Source organism: Wyeomyia smithii, chromosome 3 (assembly GCF_029784165.1).
Source record: "Wyeomyia smithii strain HCP4-BCI-WySm-NY-G18 chromosome 3, ASM2978416v1, whole genome shotgun sequence".
NCBI lineage: Eukaryota > Metazoa > Arthropoda > Insecta > Diptera > Culicidae > Wyeomyia > Wyeomyia smithii.
In genome coordinates this window covers 258,656,810-258,674,334 of record NC_073696.1, presented here as the reverse complement: position 1 = coordinate 258,674,334, position 17,525 = coordinate 258,656,810, and the positions used below count along the sequence as shown (strand labels likewise).

The 17,525-nt window shown below is 39.7% G+C and overlaps 1 protein-coding gene across 9 annotated transcripts in view; it reads right to left on the bottom strand.

The window, feature by feature from the left end:
• Positions 1–17,525, bottom strand: part of LOC129727630 (protein groucho) — a 343,638-nt gene that overhangs the window by 323,946 nt on the left and 2,167 nt on the right. For all 9 annotated transcript variants that reach the window (XM_055685625.1, XM_055685632.1, XM_055685627.1 and 6 more), the window contains exon 2: positions 1,025–2,975. In XM_055685625.1, the coding sequence (XP_055541600.1) occupies positions 1,025–1,060 (36 nt within the window). In that variant the 5' untranslated portion in view covers positions 1,061–2,975. The remainder of the gene's footprint in view (positions 1–1,024; positions 2,976–17,525) is intronic.

Sequence of the window (17,525 nt, the reverse complement as noted above, 5' to 3'; positions counted from 1 at the left end):
AAACTTTGCATAGACGTTTTTATAGGCAAAAGATGCCATTTTGTGCTGTTGGTTTAATTTTTTGGAACACGAGGCATTTTTGAGAGATTATTGAAAAATGCTATTTTGAGAAAATATTGATGATTACAAATATTTATAGGACCAAAACAGTTTGTTTGATTGGTGTGACGTCTTTGGCAAAGTTGTAGATAATAATTTTGTCTTTCCGAAAAAAATATACACTGTAAAAAAAATTATTAATCTTCTAAGAAAACGTTAAAAGAAACACTAAAAAGGAACTCGAAAAGGAGTTCAGCGGTTATTTAAACTTTATCAAGATACTCACGCTGTCTCCCAGATGGTCTCGAGGTACGATGCTGGCCTAACAAGTCAGTCGTCGTTGGTTCGAGTCTCGGCTCTGGAGAGACTGTTAGTGTCAGTAGGATCGTAGCGCTAGCTCCGCTATTGTCCTGTACACTTAACAGTTAGCTGCGAAGTCTGTGTACAATAAACAGAAGGTCGAGTTCCGATACGGAATGTAGCACCCAAGGCTATATAATGTACTACAATACCAGGAAAAACCAGGGGTAGAGGCGAAGTTCTTGGTAAAATTGAAAGGTGGTCAAAGTTTTGTGAGAAGCGATTTTTCAACCTTTCTGCAAAATAATACCAAAACATGAAATAGAATAAACTTCACAAAGGGGGCAGCGGAAAGGCGTCAATGGTTTATTTCTACAATTGTCCAGAGACTAACAATCAATTTTTTTCAGGTCGTAAAATGTAGCAATAATGCCAGTATTAAGCAGTTTGTTCGAAGTACGGAATTAAGGTCATTATAGGGTTTTTAAAATCATAAAATGGAATAAACTCTGTGCCTTCAGGTTCACCGTATACAATAGTAAATAACAGAGCAACTACAATTTTGCAATTCACCTTGATAAATGGTATGATTATTTCGCAAAAAAATAAAAATTCATTCAACGACTAACAACACTCAGGTACTAACTTTATTGTAATGATCTATGTAAATAAACAAACAACTCACCGCAGCCGACGGGTGTCTCGTAGGCGCCGGATACATGTTTCGCTCCTTGTTCCGGCAGTTGCTACTACCGCTTCTCCAATCGGAAACAGCAACCCGATGCTCCTGCGTCCGGTTCAACCGATGAAAATCAGCCGCAGCTCGAAACCTCCGCGCAAATTACGTGAAATCAACACTTATCCGGAACCAGTGCAGTGCGCGCTTTTCGAAATATAATTTTCGTCTCTTCTTGCAGTAGCTTTTATTTTTCTCGATTCACACACCACGATTCGGGGCCCCTTTTATTTCTCACCTTCTCTCGCCGAATGATTGCGAACCGGTCTCAGATTATCATTCGCCGCGGTGAGCCGTCAGCAATCGGCAAGACGCAGAACGACGACGCAAAACCAGACCAAATTGAAAGATAATTTCTGCACCTTCTGGAGAGCGGGCAACCTTCACTCCCATCCCATCACCTCGGTCGGCATCAAAGATTCTTCGGATTTACCTGAGATCTGTGCACTTTTATTGCGATTAATTACTCTTTATTGCTGCCGCCGCGCGCGTTTTGAGCTATTCGCACTTACGGACTCGTAAAACGCGGTACATACAAACACACTTAAACGGAAAAGAACTGCTCCACAATCAATCAATTTATCAATCAGTGGAATTTTCACATTTCGATCGAAACCGTTAAAAGTTTATTAGTGCTTCTTCCACCAGCGCTTATGACTCTGTTTCACTTCGGTACCTCATCGGCGTAATAATAATAATAATAAAGACGATGATGATTATTATTATTATAACCTATAACCAACTTGTTTTGCTTCTCGCTTTTGGTCGTTTCCTTTTCCGTGAGATTTTATTCGGTTTAATTTCAACAACAATCACCGTTTCTTCCTTGCTTTTGCTTCACCTTTTTCGCCAGACTTTGCCGGCCGGCTGTGGCTACCGCGTATCTTCTACACAAAGGCAAAGGAAACCACTTCAGACGAACAGAACACGAGCAGAACTAAACGTGAACGGTAATTTAACTCGTCACTGGTCACTCTTCCCCTTCTTGTACTCCCGGTCTACACACAACCGCCCGCCAGTGTGTGAAGTCTTTCCGCTGAATTGCGATTCTTTTCTGCTTTCTGCCCCAAACACTCTGTTCGTTCCGTTCCCGTTGTCGGCGTTCGTCGATCACTTGTGCTTCTTCATTTTTCGCGCGAATCTCCCGTGTTCCGAGTTTCTTCCGCTCCAGTCCTGCTCAGAGTGTCCAATGGCGGATTACCTCGATTGTATGCTAATTGTCACTGTCAGCCCTTTAGGGCACTTGTATGTAGTAAATTAGCACACAAGTTGCTGAGACACTACTCGCAATGATAGCGCGCACAGCACAGTACACAACCCAGCGATCGACCGACCGACCGCGCGCGGGGTTGAGTTTCGGTTAGGCAGAAATGTAAATTGGCTTGCCACTTCCCTCCAACCGGCTGGACTGCTGCTACTGGTTGGCGCAGTAGCAGGTACGTAGTAGAAGTGGCACCGAATTGATTAATTATTTATTATGACTTTTTTATCCATTAACACACGCACGGACCCCGATTGCCTGCCTGCCTGTGGCCGACCGAACAGCAGCAGCAGGAGTTCGTGGAGATATGCAAAAGCGCGACGATGCCGTGGAGGAGGAGAAGGAGCATGAGAAGTAGGAGGGGATTGAGTAATTAATTACGTACACACGCTCGGTTCAGTGTTTCGGATGGTGATTACTATCATCGAGGAGAGGCTGGAAAACGGCTGTTTGATTAGTGTCAGATTCTCGTGGTTGTTATTGTTGTTGATGCTGTACAGCTTTTATTCACACACACACACACCAATATGGATGCGAAGTGCTCTCGTACACGAGTGATGATACTAATTTTGATCACCACAGGCTTCCGACTGGGTATGATTCGGAAATCGGCCTATTGTGTTGACAGTTAATTCGGATCTGTAAAAATAAAATAAACAAGCGATTAGCATTCTTCTGGAGGCTCGTCGGTAAAAGTTTGCTTCAATTGAGTAGTTGAATAATTCGAAATATGTATGTAATGTAAAAAGATAAAAACAATACCTATAGAATCAGTGTGGTGGATTTTTCTATATAAATAAAGTTAAGTTGGTATCCTCGTGTGACGATTTAACTTGAGAACATGTCAACTAATTTCGATTTTTTTTAGGTTGGTTTGTGTTTTTTTTTTCTGCGTCAGATTTAGTCTGCCATTAAAAAAGAAAATCAACTGGAAAATTTAGAAAATCTTAGAACTTTTTTTACGTTGAATATAAAATCATGACGTCTTCAGCAAAGTTGATGGATATGACATCATGCATCTTTTGGTGCTATGAGATTTGTGATTATTCCTCCTAAAAGTGAGATGGAAAATCTATTTTTTGCTTCATCGATATACAGGTTTGATGGCATTAGTAATGTTATATTTAAAATCGAAGACACAAAATTCGCATCTGTTACTAAAATTGACTTAGAGAGTTATAATTCCAAATAGAGCTTCTAAAACACATTTATCAATGAAATTTTTTTTTCTCATTTTGGGCCTTCACTATGTGCTACCAAGTTGTTAGTAGCATCAATATACACAAATGTCTATTGGTTTCGCTTTAAAAACTATGAGTTAAGAACTATTTTCAAATATATTTTTTGCCACATTTCTTACCTCTGAGAGATACAGTGGTGGTGCAGATTCGACAGTCAGCATATGAAAGTATACCAATAGAACTTTCAAACTGTGGTGGTTTTAACGAAAAAAATATTTTTACCCTCTTTAACCAGGTAAAATACTAATATTATAATCCAATAAGCTTGAGTCAATGGTAACCATCCTACCAAGCGTGATTTAAGTATTTCGGAGCACGTAAATTGCACATCGTTGTTTTTTGGTTCACCTCGAAGATTCCCATACAAAAACAATGTAAGTGTTTTTCTAACACAAGGTTGATAACTGTAGAACAAGCAAAGTTACCATGAACCGGGCGAAAATTAAAAACAGGATGATGGGAAAGCTTCATAATTTTGAAGCTGAGTTGAGAGAGTAAAGCAGCTTAGTCTATACGATTTACATATTCGATATTCTGGGGGCTCAACCGGAAAGTGATTGGTTATGGTGTAACAAAAAAACTATTGTATGGCGACAACTCTGGACAATGTTTAGTCGACGTGCTAATTCAGGTTTTATGAAAAATTGAATTTTTCTGTTTTTTTTTTAATTCAAACCTCTTTAACATTTGAAAATCCTGTAAAACCGAGCCAAAATATTTTTTGCGCAACCTTCGGATTTCAAACTAAGAGAAAAAAAATTGTTAAATTGGCTTGTTGTGGCTCAAATTTCTTTGTTAAAATTTTTTTAGGTCTTCTGAAAATTCATAATTTTGGTGTTTTCTGAAATTAAACCTTTAATAAATGGACCAAACTTTCCGCTAGCAACCATCCTAAACCACAGAAAGATGGGAAATTTCATGAGGAAAACTTCCTAGAAGACACAAAAATGCTATCTTTAATCGTTGTTGAGATATTCGAGTTTTACTATGGAAAGAATATCGTAAAATAGGATAATCTTTAGTGTGTGCAACATCTGTGGTATAGGATAGTTGCTAACGTAAAGTTTGGTCCTCTTTTTCGGAAGTACCATTGCAAAGGCTTAGGTAATCTTTTATACCTCTACCAGGGACCGTACGGAGACAGAAAAGTAGCAGTTGCTTCCTAGGTAACAAGCACTCGAGCTGGGGCCGCGCTCGACGATTCAGCACGCAACAAATGAAGAACAGCACCACCATCGTTTTGTTGGTGTCTATTTCAGAGCTACATTGAATGCACGGGGTGACTCCGAGTCATTTTTTGCTTGTCTTTTTTTTTGCTTTGTGGTGTCTCCGTCTTCTTGTACTCTGATTCTCTCTTATTCCTATTCATCAATCTATACGTAGCATAGCAAACATCAAATGCGATAAAACCAATCAAAGTTGGCGAGATGGGCCGTGCGAAGTCAGGTCAAACAAAGTAAAAAATGCTCAAACTGCCGTAATCGTAAAGGAAACAGTTTTCCTTTACGATTTTTCTCCCTGTCCTTTTCTAGCCTAGTTTTTGGCTTTGAAAACTTTATCGCTTCTTTTTTTTGTTGCCTAGTCATTTCTCTGCCATGCGGTCGTCGTTGTTTCTCTGTTCAGAAAACAGGGTGTCTAGTATCAGAACTTTATTCTGGTGAAGCAATGTCGATAAAATATACTATTTCAGACTATGCCACAAAAAGTAGTCTGTGTGGAAGCGTAATTTTGTGACTATACCTGATTCTGGAGAAAAGGCTGCTTTACGATTGAACTGGAGTTTTGCAAGGGGACTTTTTTCAAGAATTCAAAACTTTTGAGACCTACTGCTAAACGAAATTAGAAAAGTTGATTTCCCTCGGCATAAACAACAATCTGAATGTTAATTACAGGAAGACCATTGACTCAGCTACGCAACGGTTTTTAAAAAAAAATCGAGCAGCACGTGCGATGCCCGGTAAGCGGTACCGCTAGTGACAGCAGGAAAACACTTCATCTTTTGTGTTGTTTCTCCTATTTTCTCTCTTCAATAATCTCTCGCACCTATTTCTTCATTGCAGCGCAACTCGTATTAAGAGTGATTGATGTGATGTGTTTTTCTAATCCCGTTTTGTTACATGATGTTAATCGATTTGGGTTACTCTCTTCAATACTCTCAAATTTCACCATTTTTAACACATCATATGTTAATAAAAACAATGTATTTTGCACCATTTTGCATAAGCTTTTTTTTTTCAAAAATCACACGTGCATGCTTGTCAGAACATGATTAAGCTTCATTAGCCTGCGAAAGTTAATTATAGTTGCTGAAACTTTTATTCCAAAATCACTGTTTTTGTTCACCATTAATTTTGGTAGGTAAGCAGCTTTAGGAACCGCCTGTGTATTCAGACGAAATACTCGAAATGTGTTGGGTGAAAGTCAAACAGTAGTATATCAATCTGTTCTCTATCGTTTTCTTTGTCAGAACTTGTTTTCAGATTGCAAAACTAAGTTAGCAAACTTTAACAATCATCAATCAAAGTTACGAATCGAGGGACACTATTCCAATCACCCCGAACCTATTTTAAGCAGTTTCCATCTGTTTTGCAGGCGTTTTTTTTTTCAGCACCCGAAGTGGCTCCTGAAGGGCTGCAATATAGGTCGATTTGTTTCAATTGCAATTGTTCACAGATTTCTTTGTAATTAACGGTATTTCTTATATTCGTAAGACAGCTAGACAATCAAAGTTTCCGTTTTCATCATTGAAATTGTCGTTATTGATCAAAATGCAGGAGTTTGAGGGCTGTTTTCTTCGATTGATTAAAATAGGCGCTACTGCTTAAGCCGTTCCCTACCCTATTCCTTTTCCATATTTGGTCATCAGTTTTGATAGATTTGAGCAGGTATTCGAATACACCGACTCTTCAATCATTTTGCCCTGGTGGAATCTTGTTTTATGCTCAATTTCCTACTATGCTGTTTCGCAGCTCTTATTCTAGGTTGGTAATTATAAAGGTATGTAACTTTCCAGACAGTTAGGCAGCATTGAAAGCGTTGAAATCTTTCACAAACCAGTCCAAAAAATCGAAGGAAACGATAATGCTGATACACTTGCTAGATAAGGCTCGAGTGTTTAATTAGTAGGACAAGAGCTGTTCTGCGGAGTACCAAAATATGTACACTAAGGTCGTTTTTTACGCGGGGGATGCGTTCCAAATTTGTATGGGCCCGCGTAAAAAATGACTTTTTTGAGTTGCAAATATAACAAAAAAAACCGTCCTAAAACGTTTAAACCTCGTTTGAATATGATAGTGGCCAATCTAGACACCAAAATGCAATTAAATTTTGAGTATTTACACCAAAAATTGTGAATTTTTGTTAAAACTGATATATGATCTCTCGTGGTCTAAAACGGAAAACGTGATTGAAATGAGGTCGATATCTTGTACCGTTTTTGAGTAATGGAGGAAAGTAACCCGCGCAAAAAAAAACCGCGTAAAAAGCGACCTTACTGTGCTGGCTACCGCAACAAAAACTAAAAAGGTTCGTTCCTGATGGTATACCGGCGGCGATATTTGGTCGATTCTCACACTTTTTTTGGCTGTACCATTCACTTGTATTTTTAACAAATCCTTCGAATTTTCCTTAATTTGAAAACAATCATATTTGCGGTATTCAAACATGGAGATCGTCGAAAAGTGAGGAACTATCGAGGTATGACAAGCCTTTCAGCTACTTCTGAACTTCTCAAAACAATCGTGATTCGTTTATTTTATTTTGTCTCGTGTGCAAAAACTATATCTCTACCGACCAGCTGACTAGCATGAATTTATGCCCAGGCGGTCCGTTAACACCAAAAATTTTCATCGACATCAACATACATTTCCAGCATAGAACAAAAAGCTCATGTTGATGCAATATACACGGACCTAATAGCCACGTTTGACAAAATTGACCATTGTATACTGCTGGAGAAAATTTCGTGACTCGGTGCCTCTCGGAAATTTACTGAAATTTTATTTCATCTTAATTAATGAAAAACTCCAGTATCCCACAGGGAAGCAATATGGGCCTTCAATTTTTTAACACTGTTTTTCAATAATATGACCTTGCTGTTAGGTGTTGGTGTAAAACTGATATATTCTGACGATCTGAAGTTATATCCCGAAATGCGTACTGTTGATGATTGTCGCCGTTTGCAACAGCTCTTGGACATATTCGTACGCTGGTGCCGTAGAAACTAGTTGTGTGTCTCCAAATGCCACGTTATAAATTTCATCGTAAGTTGAATCCGAAGTCTTTGACTATCATATCGATGATCAGGGACTTTACTCTCTATTTTTTATTTTTTTAAAAATTCAAAAATAGTCTTAATGAATGTGCACTTGTCAATTTAACTTAAAAAATACGATGAACTCTCATTGCGAAATTGTGTGATGGTGTGCCAAAATCAAAAAGGAAAATGATCAAATACAGCAAGCTAACGGGTCGTGAAATCCGAAATTAGTACGGTGAAAGTTACACAGCGAAGAAGACGCTGTAAAGCCCGGAAATTCAATTTGTGAATCGATTTCAGAGTTCGGAACTTTAGCTACGAACACCGCTTGTTGAACTTTTCTGCGCCGTTGCAATGTGTCAATCCTAAGAAGACGACAACGGTCGAGATATGGAGGCAGGTTAATCGAGTCATGCCACGGAAGATTTCTTAACGCAACCCGCACGAATCTTTTCTGCACTCGCTCAAGTTGCAAATTCCAGACTAGTTGTTGAGGACACTAAACCAAGCTAGCATTTTCGAGGAGTGGCCGAACGAGAGTACAATAAAACGCCTTCATGCAATGGTGGTTCCTGAAGCCACGAGCAATTTTCGAAACGAAACCAAGTTGTCTCGTGGCTTTAGCGATTATAAAACTAGTCGAAGTGAAGTCAAGCAAGTTCGTACTAACTGAGTGGCCAGGCATAAAACCGTGTTGGTCACTAGAGTTATAACTCCTTGAACGTAAGAGCATAAACGTACTCACGATTATTTCGAACAATTTTGATGCAGCAGAAAGACTAGTGATGCCACGGTAGTGCCTAACGTTTCGACGATCCCCGCTTTTAAATATCGGAATCATGTAAGAATGTTTTGCCAGCTACACCCAAGACGGCAGCCCCGTCGCGATACTAGGCATCGCAGCCCTAGTAAGGCAGCATGCTGAAAATAAACCTACTACGAACAATCCAGAGAATGATGCGAATCGGAACAATCGGTAAGAATGTTTCCAAACTGTGGGAAACTTGCCTTGCTCAAAAGATTTGTTGTAAATATGGCGTAAGGGTTCGGCTAAAGCGTGTACACAACGACTTATTATAACTGCCGGGATTCCGTCGGGTCCAGCAGAGTACGAATGTTTCAATTTTTTTGCAGCAGCTTTTATCATGTCTGCTGAGATGTGGAATAAATCCAGGTCAACCAAATCGACAGGAACAGACTCAGCAGCAGCCTCAGCGTCGAGATCAGATGCGGTATTATCAGCAAACACAAAGGCGAAAAACTGTCAAACATTTCACACGTGTCAGGATCAGATTTAGATTCTAAACAGTACCAAAAAATGAAATTTAAAACTAAAAATAAAAAATAACAAAAAAAAATTACGTTAATTGATATAAAGTTAAAGCTTCGAATATAAATACGCATGCAAATTCACAATATATTCATTTACTTTGCATGTGAATATAATGTCACACGAAATATTACGTGGTTTCCAATGCTCCATTTATGTGCATTTAAAGTAATGTAAATTTTCTTTACTGTGTAGATCATCGAGGCATACATTTGTGGGAATTGTAGCACATTTTCGTTTAGACTTAACGAAATTCCAAAAGTTTCTGGGATTTCTTCGAAGGTCTGTCTGAACTCGCATGACGTAAGATTTGTACAAGCCAGCATTCAACCGACGATAATCATCACTCGATCGCTTAAAAAAACACTTAGCATCGACTGTTTTAGTACGATGATATTTATGTCGCCATCGATTGCGTACACGTTTTAATTCTCGCAGACGCGGTGGAAAAACTGGCGCTTTAACTAATGATAGATTCGATTCAAGCCACTGAAGTAAAACATCATTAAACAGCGCCACCCTTTGATCAACATCTGATTGTAGGGAGAGAGGTTCCAAGTTGATACTTTCCAAAATTTTACGGTAGTTAAGCCTTGTTTCAGTCACTCTAGAGCGCTGTGTTGAGTTACTGAAACTTCGTTCTATTGGCACGGAGATGTTTAAAGCTGGGTGATGAGAATCGAGTGGTAATACTAATGGCGGGACGCACACATCGACCGCACAACATCGATCTTCAGAACAGAAAACTAAATCGAGCACATATCCAAGATGGTTTGTTTCTCGGTTGACTTGCCGGAGGTTTAAGAACTCAATACCATCGACCAACGCCGCACCAGCAGCAGAAAGTACGTTCGATCTGGTGTGCTGACCGTTATTGTTCCACACAATGCATGGCTCGTTGTAATCGCCACAGACCAAAACAATTTTGTCGTCAGAAATGCTTTTGCCACAGCTCCGCGATCGAGGAAATATGTGCATCAACCGCAATGAGGTATACAAAGGTGAGGAAGAAGAAGTCATTTGTCTGTATTAGTAACGAAAAAAAGGTAAACAGAAGCACGTGTTGGGGTTGTGACGTAGATTTCCAAAACAAGAAAATGCCGATTGGAATTGTGTTCCGCATTGTTTAACGACGCAGGTAGGCATTTTCAGTCGTAAACTGTTATAACCTGTGAAAATTTTTTGAAAAAAATGTACCGAACATTGATTTTTGGGCATTGTTTTTTGACTTTTACGTCATCACTGTTAACAAAAAAGAAGCCCTTTAGACCCGAGACTCAAACCATCTCCGTACCTTTCTATATTCCATTGCATCAACCGTACCAACCAACTGACTTTTATCAGGCGGAATGTAAATACTAGAGATGGTCGGGTTTCGGGTTTGCAAACCCGAAACCCGAGCCCGACCCGTACCCGACGATTGCCAAAGCGGAATCGATGAAACGGTTTTTGGTATATGACCGGAACATGTACCGATAATATAATGATCATGATCTAAGCAGTACTAAGCCTCTAATTACTCGGGTAGTAATATCAATTATCTAATTCGTCAGCCTTAATTCATAAAGTGACACATCGAATGACTTGAAACTAAAACTAGTTCATTGATGGAAATATCTATGAAAAAAGTAATGAATAGAGAACCGTTCATTATTGGCATGGTTCAATCTTGGCAACAAGAAAATTCTTCCGTGTCGTGTTTGCAAAATCGAACGGGGTCTATTTTGATTATTTATTTACAGCACTCTATTTAAGAAAAAAAATATTCTCTTTAACTTTGATGAATACCATTCATTCTAAAACAGTCAATTTTCTTCAATACGCGAAAAGGCAAGCTTCTATACAGATTTAAATTGAGCACGATTTAGTAGAAATTAAACAATATTCATTTGTCTTGTGAACGATGGCTCACTCTCCGATCACCAAGCGGCAAGGATGTCACATAATAAAATTTTCCTGCACTGGTAACTGCAAACATGAAAAAAAAACGATAAAGAATTACAGTTTTTAAACAAAAATGTATTTTCACAGAAAATTTAAAATGGACATGAGAAAAAACACAGTGTAGAGTTCAAAAATAAACAACGCATTTTATCTGGACAACGAACCTAATTTATATACCTGCTATCTGCCTCTACCGACACGTACAGAATTTTGTTGTCCTAGGTGGCGCAACGTATTCGGCGGCACCCGTTCATATTATATCGAATTCCCGTTTAACCATGTTGAATTCTGATATTTGCTACTATACGGAACAAGAAGAAAAAGAAGACAATTTAAACGGCAATTCGATTGTGTTCCAGATCGCAAACGATACCTACGCGCTAACCCAACACGCCCCACTGTGTGTCGACAGCGGCAATGTAGTTTCACTTGGCTTGGCTGCACACAAATGAATATCGAGTTCTACTGCACTGATAGACGAGGAGTGACCAGCGCTCTATTCATACATTGCTCGGTGCAGTACTGTTGCCTGTGCCAGCATGTTTTCCTTCAAGACATCAGCTTTAATCACATTCTAAAGCAAAACGTAAAACTGTCTAATAGTGGAGGTGGTTACGAACTTTCCGAAAAAGCTTCACCTTCAAGACATCGAAATAGTCTAGGCTCATAAAAGCGAACATTAGTTGACCTATTGGGACGGGGAGATTCTGTCAATTTTTTTTGCCACTGCTATACAGGATATCACAGCAGGCAGTTGGTGTCTACTCATGAAGTCAATGCCAGGCGTGCTTGCATGTGAATGGTACATTGTTCGTGAAAAATCGACCTTGAAACTTTTATAAAATTTTCACTGTTTAACAATAAGTGATATCGATAACTGAGGAATCACAAAATTGTCCATCATTTTACCAATCCAACGACATATTGATTATTGTAATTCATCATTTGGTTTCATCAGTATTACCGTTTGAAATCTTTCATTCCAACGTTACACCTTGGTTTTAGTTTCCGCAGAATGTATCTCGATATAGTGCGGTTAGACGTAGTCCAACGTCAAAAAAAACTTGGGTTCGGGTCGGGTACGGGTTTGAAAAACATTAAACCCGACCATCTCTAGTAAATACCACAGATTAGCAGTTCTGCCCCACGCACAGTCGCTAAAACGCGTATGATAGCATTATCATCAACTCGTCGGCGCTTTGTAGCTCTTTTCGTCCAAACTATTCGGCGTATTCGGTGTTGGTGCTGGCCAATCGAGTTGGATTTGGTCACTCGATAGTTTTTAAATTTTTTTGCCAAGCTCCTCCACAACGTCAGATAGCTGTTGAACTTTGCCAGTTAGATCTGCAGTATCATGCAGTTTTGGTGGCGCTTGCTGGGTATCTTCAATGTACGATCGAATGCATTTCGTCTCTGCAGATTGAGCACAACAGCAAAAGCTTTCCTTGTGCAAAAGATTCCCTCAATCCGCGCGAGTGAATTCCACAGCAGGTCTGAATAATGTGCAGATATGTCTCGCAGAAACCACAACGGAGCGGCTCAATATCGTTGTTTTCTTTTTGCATTCCTCGCAGTGTTTTTTTTTTTTTTTTTTCATTTTGCTACACACGGGTGACAGATACACAGCGCAAAACTTAACAAAGAGCGTTGGTGATGCTTGATCAGTTGAGACTATGTAGTGTAGATCGAAACAAACGCTATGTTGAAGTTAAACTTTGTTAACTGCAAAGTAAACGACTGAATTGATAGCACTTCACACTGCTCTAATATAAAATTTTTTGGGCAACACGATTCGTGTATTCACGGTATAAAATAAACGGTTTTACTATAAAGAAATTCGATAATTAGCTAGCGACAATAAACACAAGGTGTACTGGTCATAACTTAACGAACGATTTTATTGAGAAATTGAGAGAGTAGATCATATAACGGCCTTGGCTGCCACTACCGCTTCTGATAACCGCTGCCGCTGCTGCTATCCGCTGGCGCTATTAGTTAGAACCGTCCTAGTCGCCATCCACTAGTGAAATTTTCGAAAAGGGCATTCGCGATAAATTAGGTATAATATTCTGGGAGCATAACTAAATAACGTAGGATTCATGAGGGAAGGGAGATGTCATCGTTTTGTGACGAGCTGTGACAAAGTGGGAGAGGGGTGGATTAAAATCGACGTAGGATTTTTTGTGTTCTGATCAGAGCCTGACAACGTCATTTTCAATTGACAATTATCAGGTTATAGTGACGCTTTGACCCGTCGCTTTCAATTGAAAAGCTTTTGTATCATTCTCAAGCTCTTCGTGAGTCACATGAAAACTACTCGGAAGCTCTTGCTTTGAGTTTGACAACTGATTCAGAAGGGCTAGAAACTGATACAAATGCGTTTCAATTGAAAGAAAAGATTATCACCGTCACTCTCACATGACGGTTCTCAATCGATATTGACGCTAACGGAGACAGGGGGCTTCCACACAGTACTTCGCGCAAATATATGGACGAGGGCGAAAAGGAAAACGTGACGATATGAAACGGAGAACACCAAAACCAGTTTCATCCGAAGTGGTTACGCAGCGCCAGTGATCAACAGCGAAAAAAAATCCGAAATTTGGATCGGAATTTGCGTAGCGCATTTATTGGATGCCATTGCCGTTTTAACTGCGGCTTGCGGTATTAGAAAACTATCATCAAACGACGCAATGCGGTGCTAGTTTCAATTGAGACGCTGAAGGAAAGGAAAGAGTCTTTCTTTCCGTCACTCTCTCCGTCAATTGAAATAGCCATCAGTTTCATTTAAAACCGAGCCTTTGGCATCCCTATACCGAGTAACAGTGAATGACAATGAACTCATGTCCTGGGCTCAAATTAATTTGTGCCCGCTGTCAGCAGTAAGATAAAGATGTATGAAAAGAAGCGGTGATATGTTATATCGTTCACACATATGTTGAGATGTTAGCCCTTGAAACATGGCGTGATGCCAAAGGGGTGTTTGAAACGATCCGACGAATAACAGCCGGGAAAGAGAGACAGAAGTGGTTCGATGACAGCAGCCGGAAGGAATCAAGAGAAAATCAAACTGTTCGAATCGAAGTGACAGCGTGGAATAATCAGTTTAATTGTTTTGTTTCGAAAATGTTGAGCCCTGGTTCTGATGTGTACTTTCGAATTTCACTGCAACTGATGAGTATAAATCGGTCGAGAGAGAAATATTTTACTTACATAGCAAAAGACACAATTATGGGCCACTTTTTTCTGCTTGAAAATAAGTTATTCTATTAAGTCTTGATGCATTATTGTTCAAAAGTAGCTAAAATAGCCAAAATATGAACTGACCCTCAATTGTGCAACGCGAAATGTAACATTATTACATTTATGGGTCAATTTAAGTTAAATGCACCGAGCAAGTTGAATTTAAATCATTTCAATCGTATGAAAACAGACGTATTTTCGTAAAAGTGACTGTACCATCTATAAAATTTGGAAAAGTTTTGTTTTTGAGCTACATTTTTTTGTGGTAAAGATAATGAATTACCCCTTTTTTAAGTACAAATAAATCTGGAATGATTAGTGCTCAAAAATATCTGTGTCGTATTGTAAACACAGAATGTGCTACTTTCTTAAGCATATCAAGGTGGATTTTCACTTCGTCAAACTTGTTCCATTGGTATGTAATACGATTAAGAACTTGTTGCCAGCAAATGCACATTGTCCGTGTGCGGGGGAAAAAAGAATTACAAATGTTCGAAATGTTGTGTTTTCTACACAAAATTTGGACAATTTGTAATTTCTTTGCGTATTTTGAGTTTTTCGCACCTTACATTAAAAAAATAAAAAACGAAAGAAATATGTAGCTCAGTTCGAAGAAATCACTGCCGTAATCTCGCAGATTGACGTAGGCACCAAATTAGTCGATTAATATACGGTTGGCAGTTTTGAGCGCAAAGATACCGCAACTAGGTAGTGATCCGACTCATTATTCGCACCGCATTTGGTGCGTACGTTTGTAATGTCTGAGAAGGACCGGCCGTCCTTGAGAACATGGTCAATTTGATTTCCTGTACGTTAGTTAGGTGATCTCCAGGTACTTCAGACGTCCATCTGAGCGTTCATGTTCTCGATGACGTTTTAGATGTCTCTACACAAGCAGCTATCGTAGAGTATCTCCAGCTGTGCGAAGAACGCTTCATTCTCTACATCGGGTCTTCTTCGTGAGGGCAGTGCACATTGATGATGGAGTAATTGTAGAACCGGCCTTTAATTCTCAATACACACATTCTGTCACTGATCGCCTGTCACTTGATCACACGACTCTGCATCGTGCCCAGCACTATCAAGCCGGTACCCAGCTTATTTGTTGTGCCGCCGCTTTTATAGCACTGTGCCCTGCAGCCATAAATCCTCCGTACCTTCTCTCCTTTTCGGCAAAGCTCCTGGAGCGCAACGATGTCGAAGTGGCGGGGTTCTAGCTGATCCTGCAGAATCCGGTCGCCACTCGGGGCGTTCAGCGATCTACAGTTCCATGTACCAAGCTTCTAATCGTCGTCTTTATTCCGTCGCCTAGGTCGTTGCCGATTGTTCCTGTTCGTATTCAAATCTTAATTGCTCGTAGTATTTTAATTTTCCGGCATGCTGCCTTACTAGGACTGCGGATGCCTAGTCACGCGACAGTGCTGCCGTCCTGGGTGTAGCTGGCAATTTCGCATTTCATAATTCAGTCGTCCGCTCCGGATCAGACGCTGTTTGGGCTGCCTCTAATATGAAGAACAGACGCTCAGGCAAGCTGCCCTCCTAGGAGAACAGCTCCCGCTTCCCTATCAGCATACGACTAAATTCCCACCGATTCACCGATCTTCCCTTGATTGCTCGTAACCCAGTCCGTACCACGTGGAGGTAGCGATAGGAGTTGTTGGGTATTATGCTTTGCATTACGCTGGGGTCTATTTTATGCGAAATGGAAAAGCTAATCCCTGATGCTAAAATGATGACGAGCTAACAGTTCGACTACGTTCCGCTAAACTAGTCCCCGATGTATTTTGGTTGATATTCACTCCTTCAAAGACAAAACGCAGCGGAGCTCGGCCATCACGATTGATTCCGACATAAACCATCACCGATGATGGTTTCTGTTGCCTAGTGGCCGCCAGCACGACGGCATCGGTTCGTGATCTTTCTGGTCACTAAACACTTTGCTTATTCACAAACTGTTGTACGGTGAAGAGTTTCTTGTCAGTAAATCTTCCTTTCACGACCCTCTTTGCAAGCGCCTTCGCTCTTTTTTACCCATTATTGTTTATGCCTTACCAAAAAGTCTAGAGCCTTCTGGATCTTGTAGGGCTTGGTTCGAAATTATCTTCCAGGATCCGACGGATACTTCGATCAGATACGTTAAGATCCATCGCCAATTTTTTGGCACTACATCAAAGATTTGCATAGTTACCACAGTAGCTTGACGATTAATTAGTTGAAATTTCTTACACAAAAATAGGAAACAAAATAGCGATATTTTAAAAAAGAAAAAGACTTTTTCATTAAATTAATTCATTCCAGAAAAAAAATGTTATTAGAAACTGATAGGAATTGTTTTTTTTTTTTCTTGGTAAATTTGACAAGTTGATTGCTGTTCCTGAGTCATATAAAATACATTTGGACTGTATTTTTATTAGTCCTGCACTGCCCTTCTAGTTATCTCAGTTTTTATGAAGTTTCTTATGAACATACCTTTCTCTTAATACAGCCAAACTTTGTTGGTTATTTTTTGTTAGTCAGATTTCAGTGCCTTCAAAAAAACACTGCGAAATATCCAATAATTAATTTAGTATCTATATGGCTACTTACAGTCTCATAAGTTTGAATAAACAACTCGTAACAAGTATTTTAAAAGTTGTCTTAGATTGACAGAAGCTTTGCCGGTTCGACTGAACCGGGTTGTACCAAATAATCATCAATGGCACGTTAAATAATGGATTTTCCTTCAATTTCTCTTTTCAGTGGCTTCGAAGTTACTCTATGTCCAAGTGGATCGCATAAATTTTATATGGATTGTGACAACACAAACATTTACGATCTGGCACTGTTTCTATTTTGTTTCTACTTATTAGCACTTATTAGTGCTACCGACCGTTTCTCAGTTCCCAAAGCAAAATTCATTGAAAACTGCGTCTTGCTGTTCTGTAAGCCACATTCGTTTGTAGCTAATTCACAGTACACTAAAAAACGTTGATACAGCGGAGGTCCTTCATAATGATGGAACGCCCAATTGAGAAACGTGGCAAGCATAGCACAATTCATCACGGTTCGAATCAGTTCCGTTCTTCACCCTCCTAACGCGCTGTTAATCATCCTTGCTCCAGAAATTCCTCCGCAAACGTTCCCGAGAGCTCGTCGCATCATCGCCGCCACATTCTTCGCCAACGCTGCTGCTG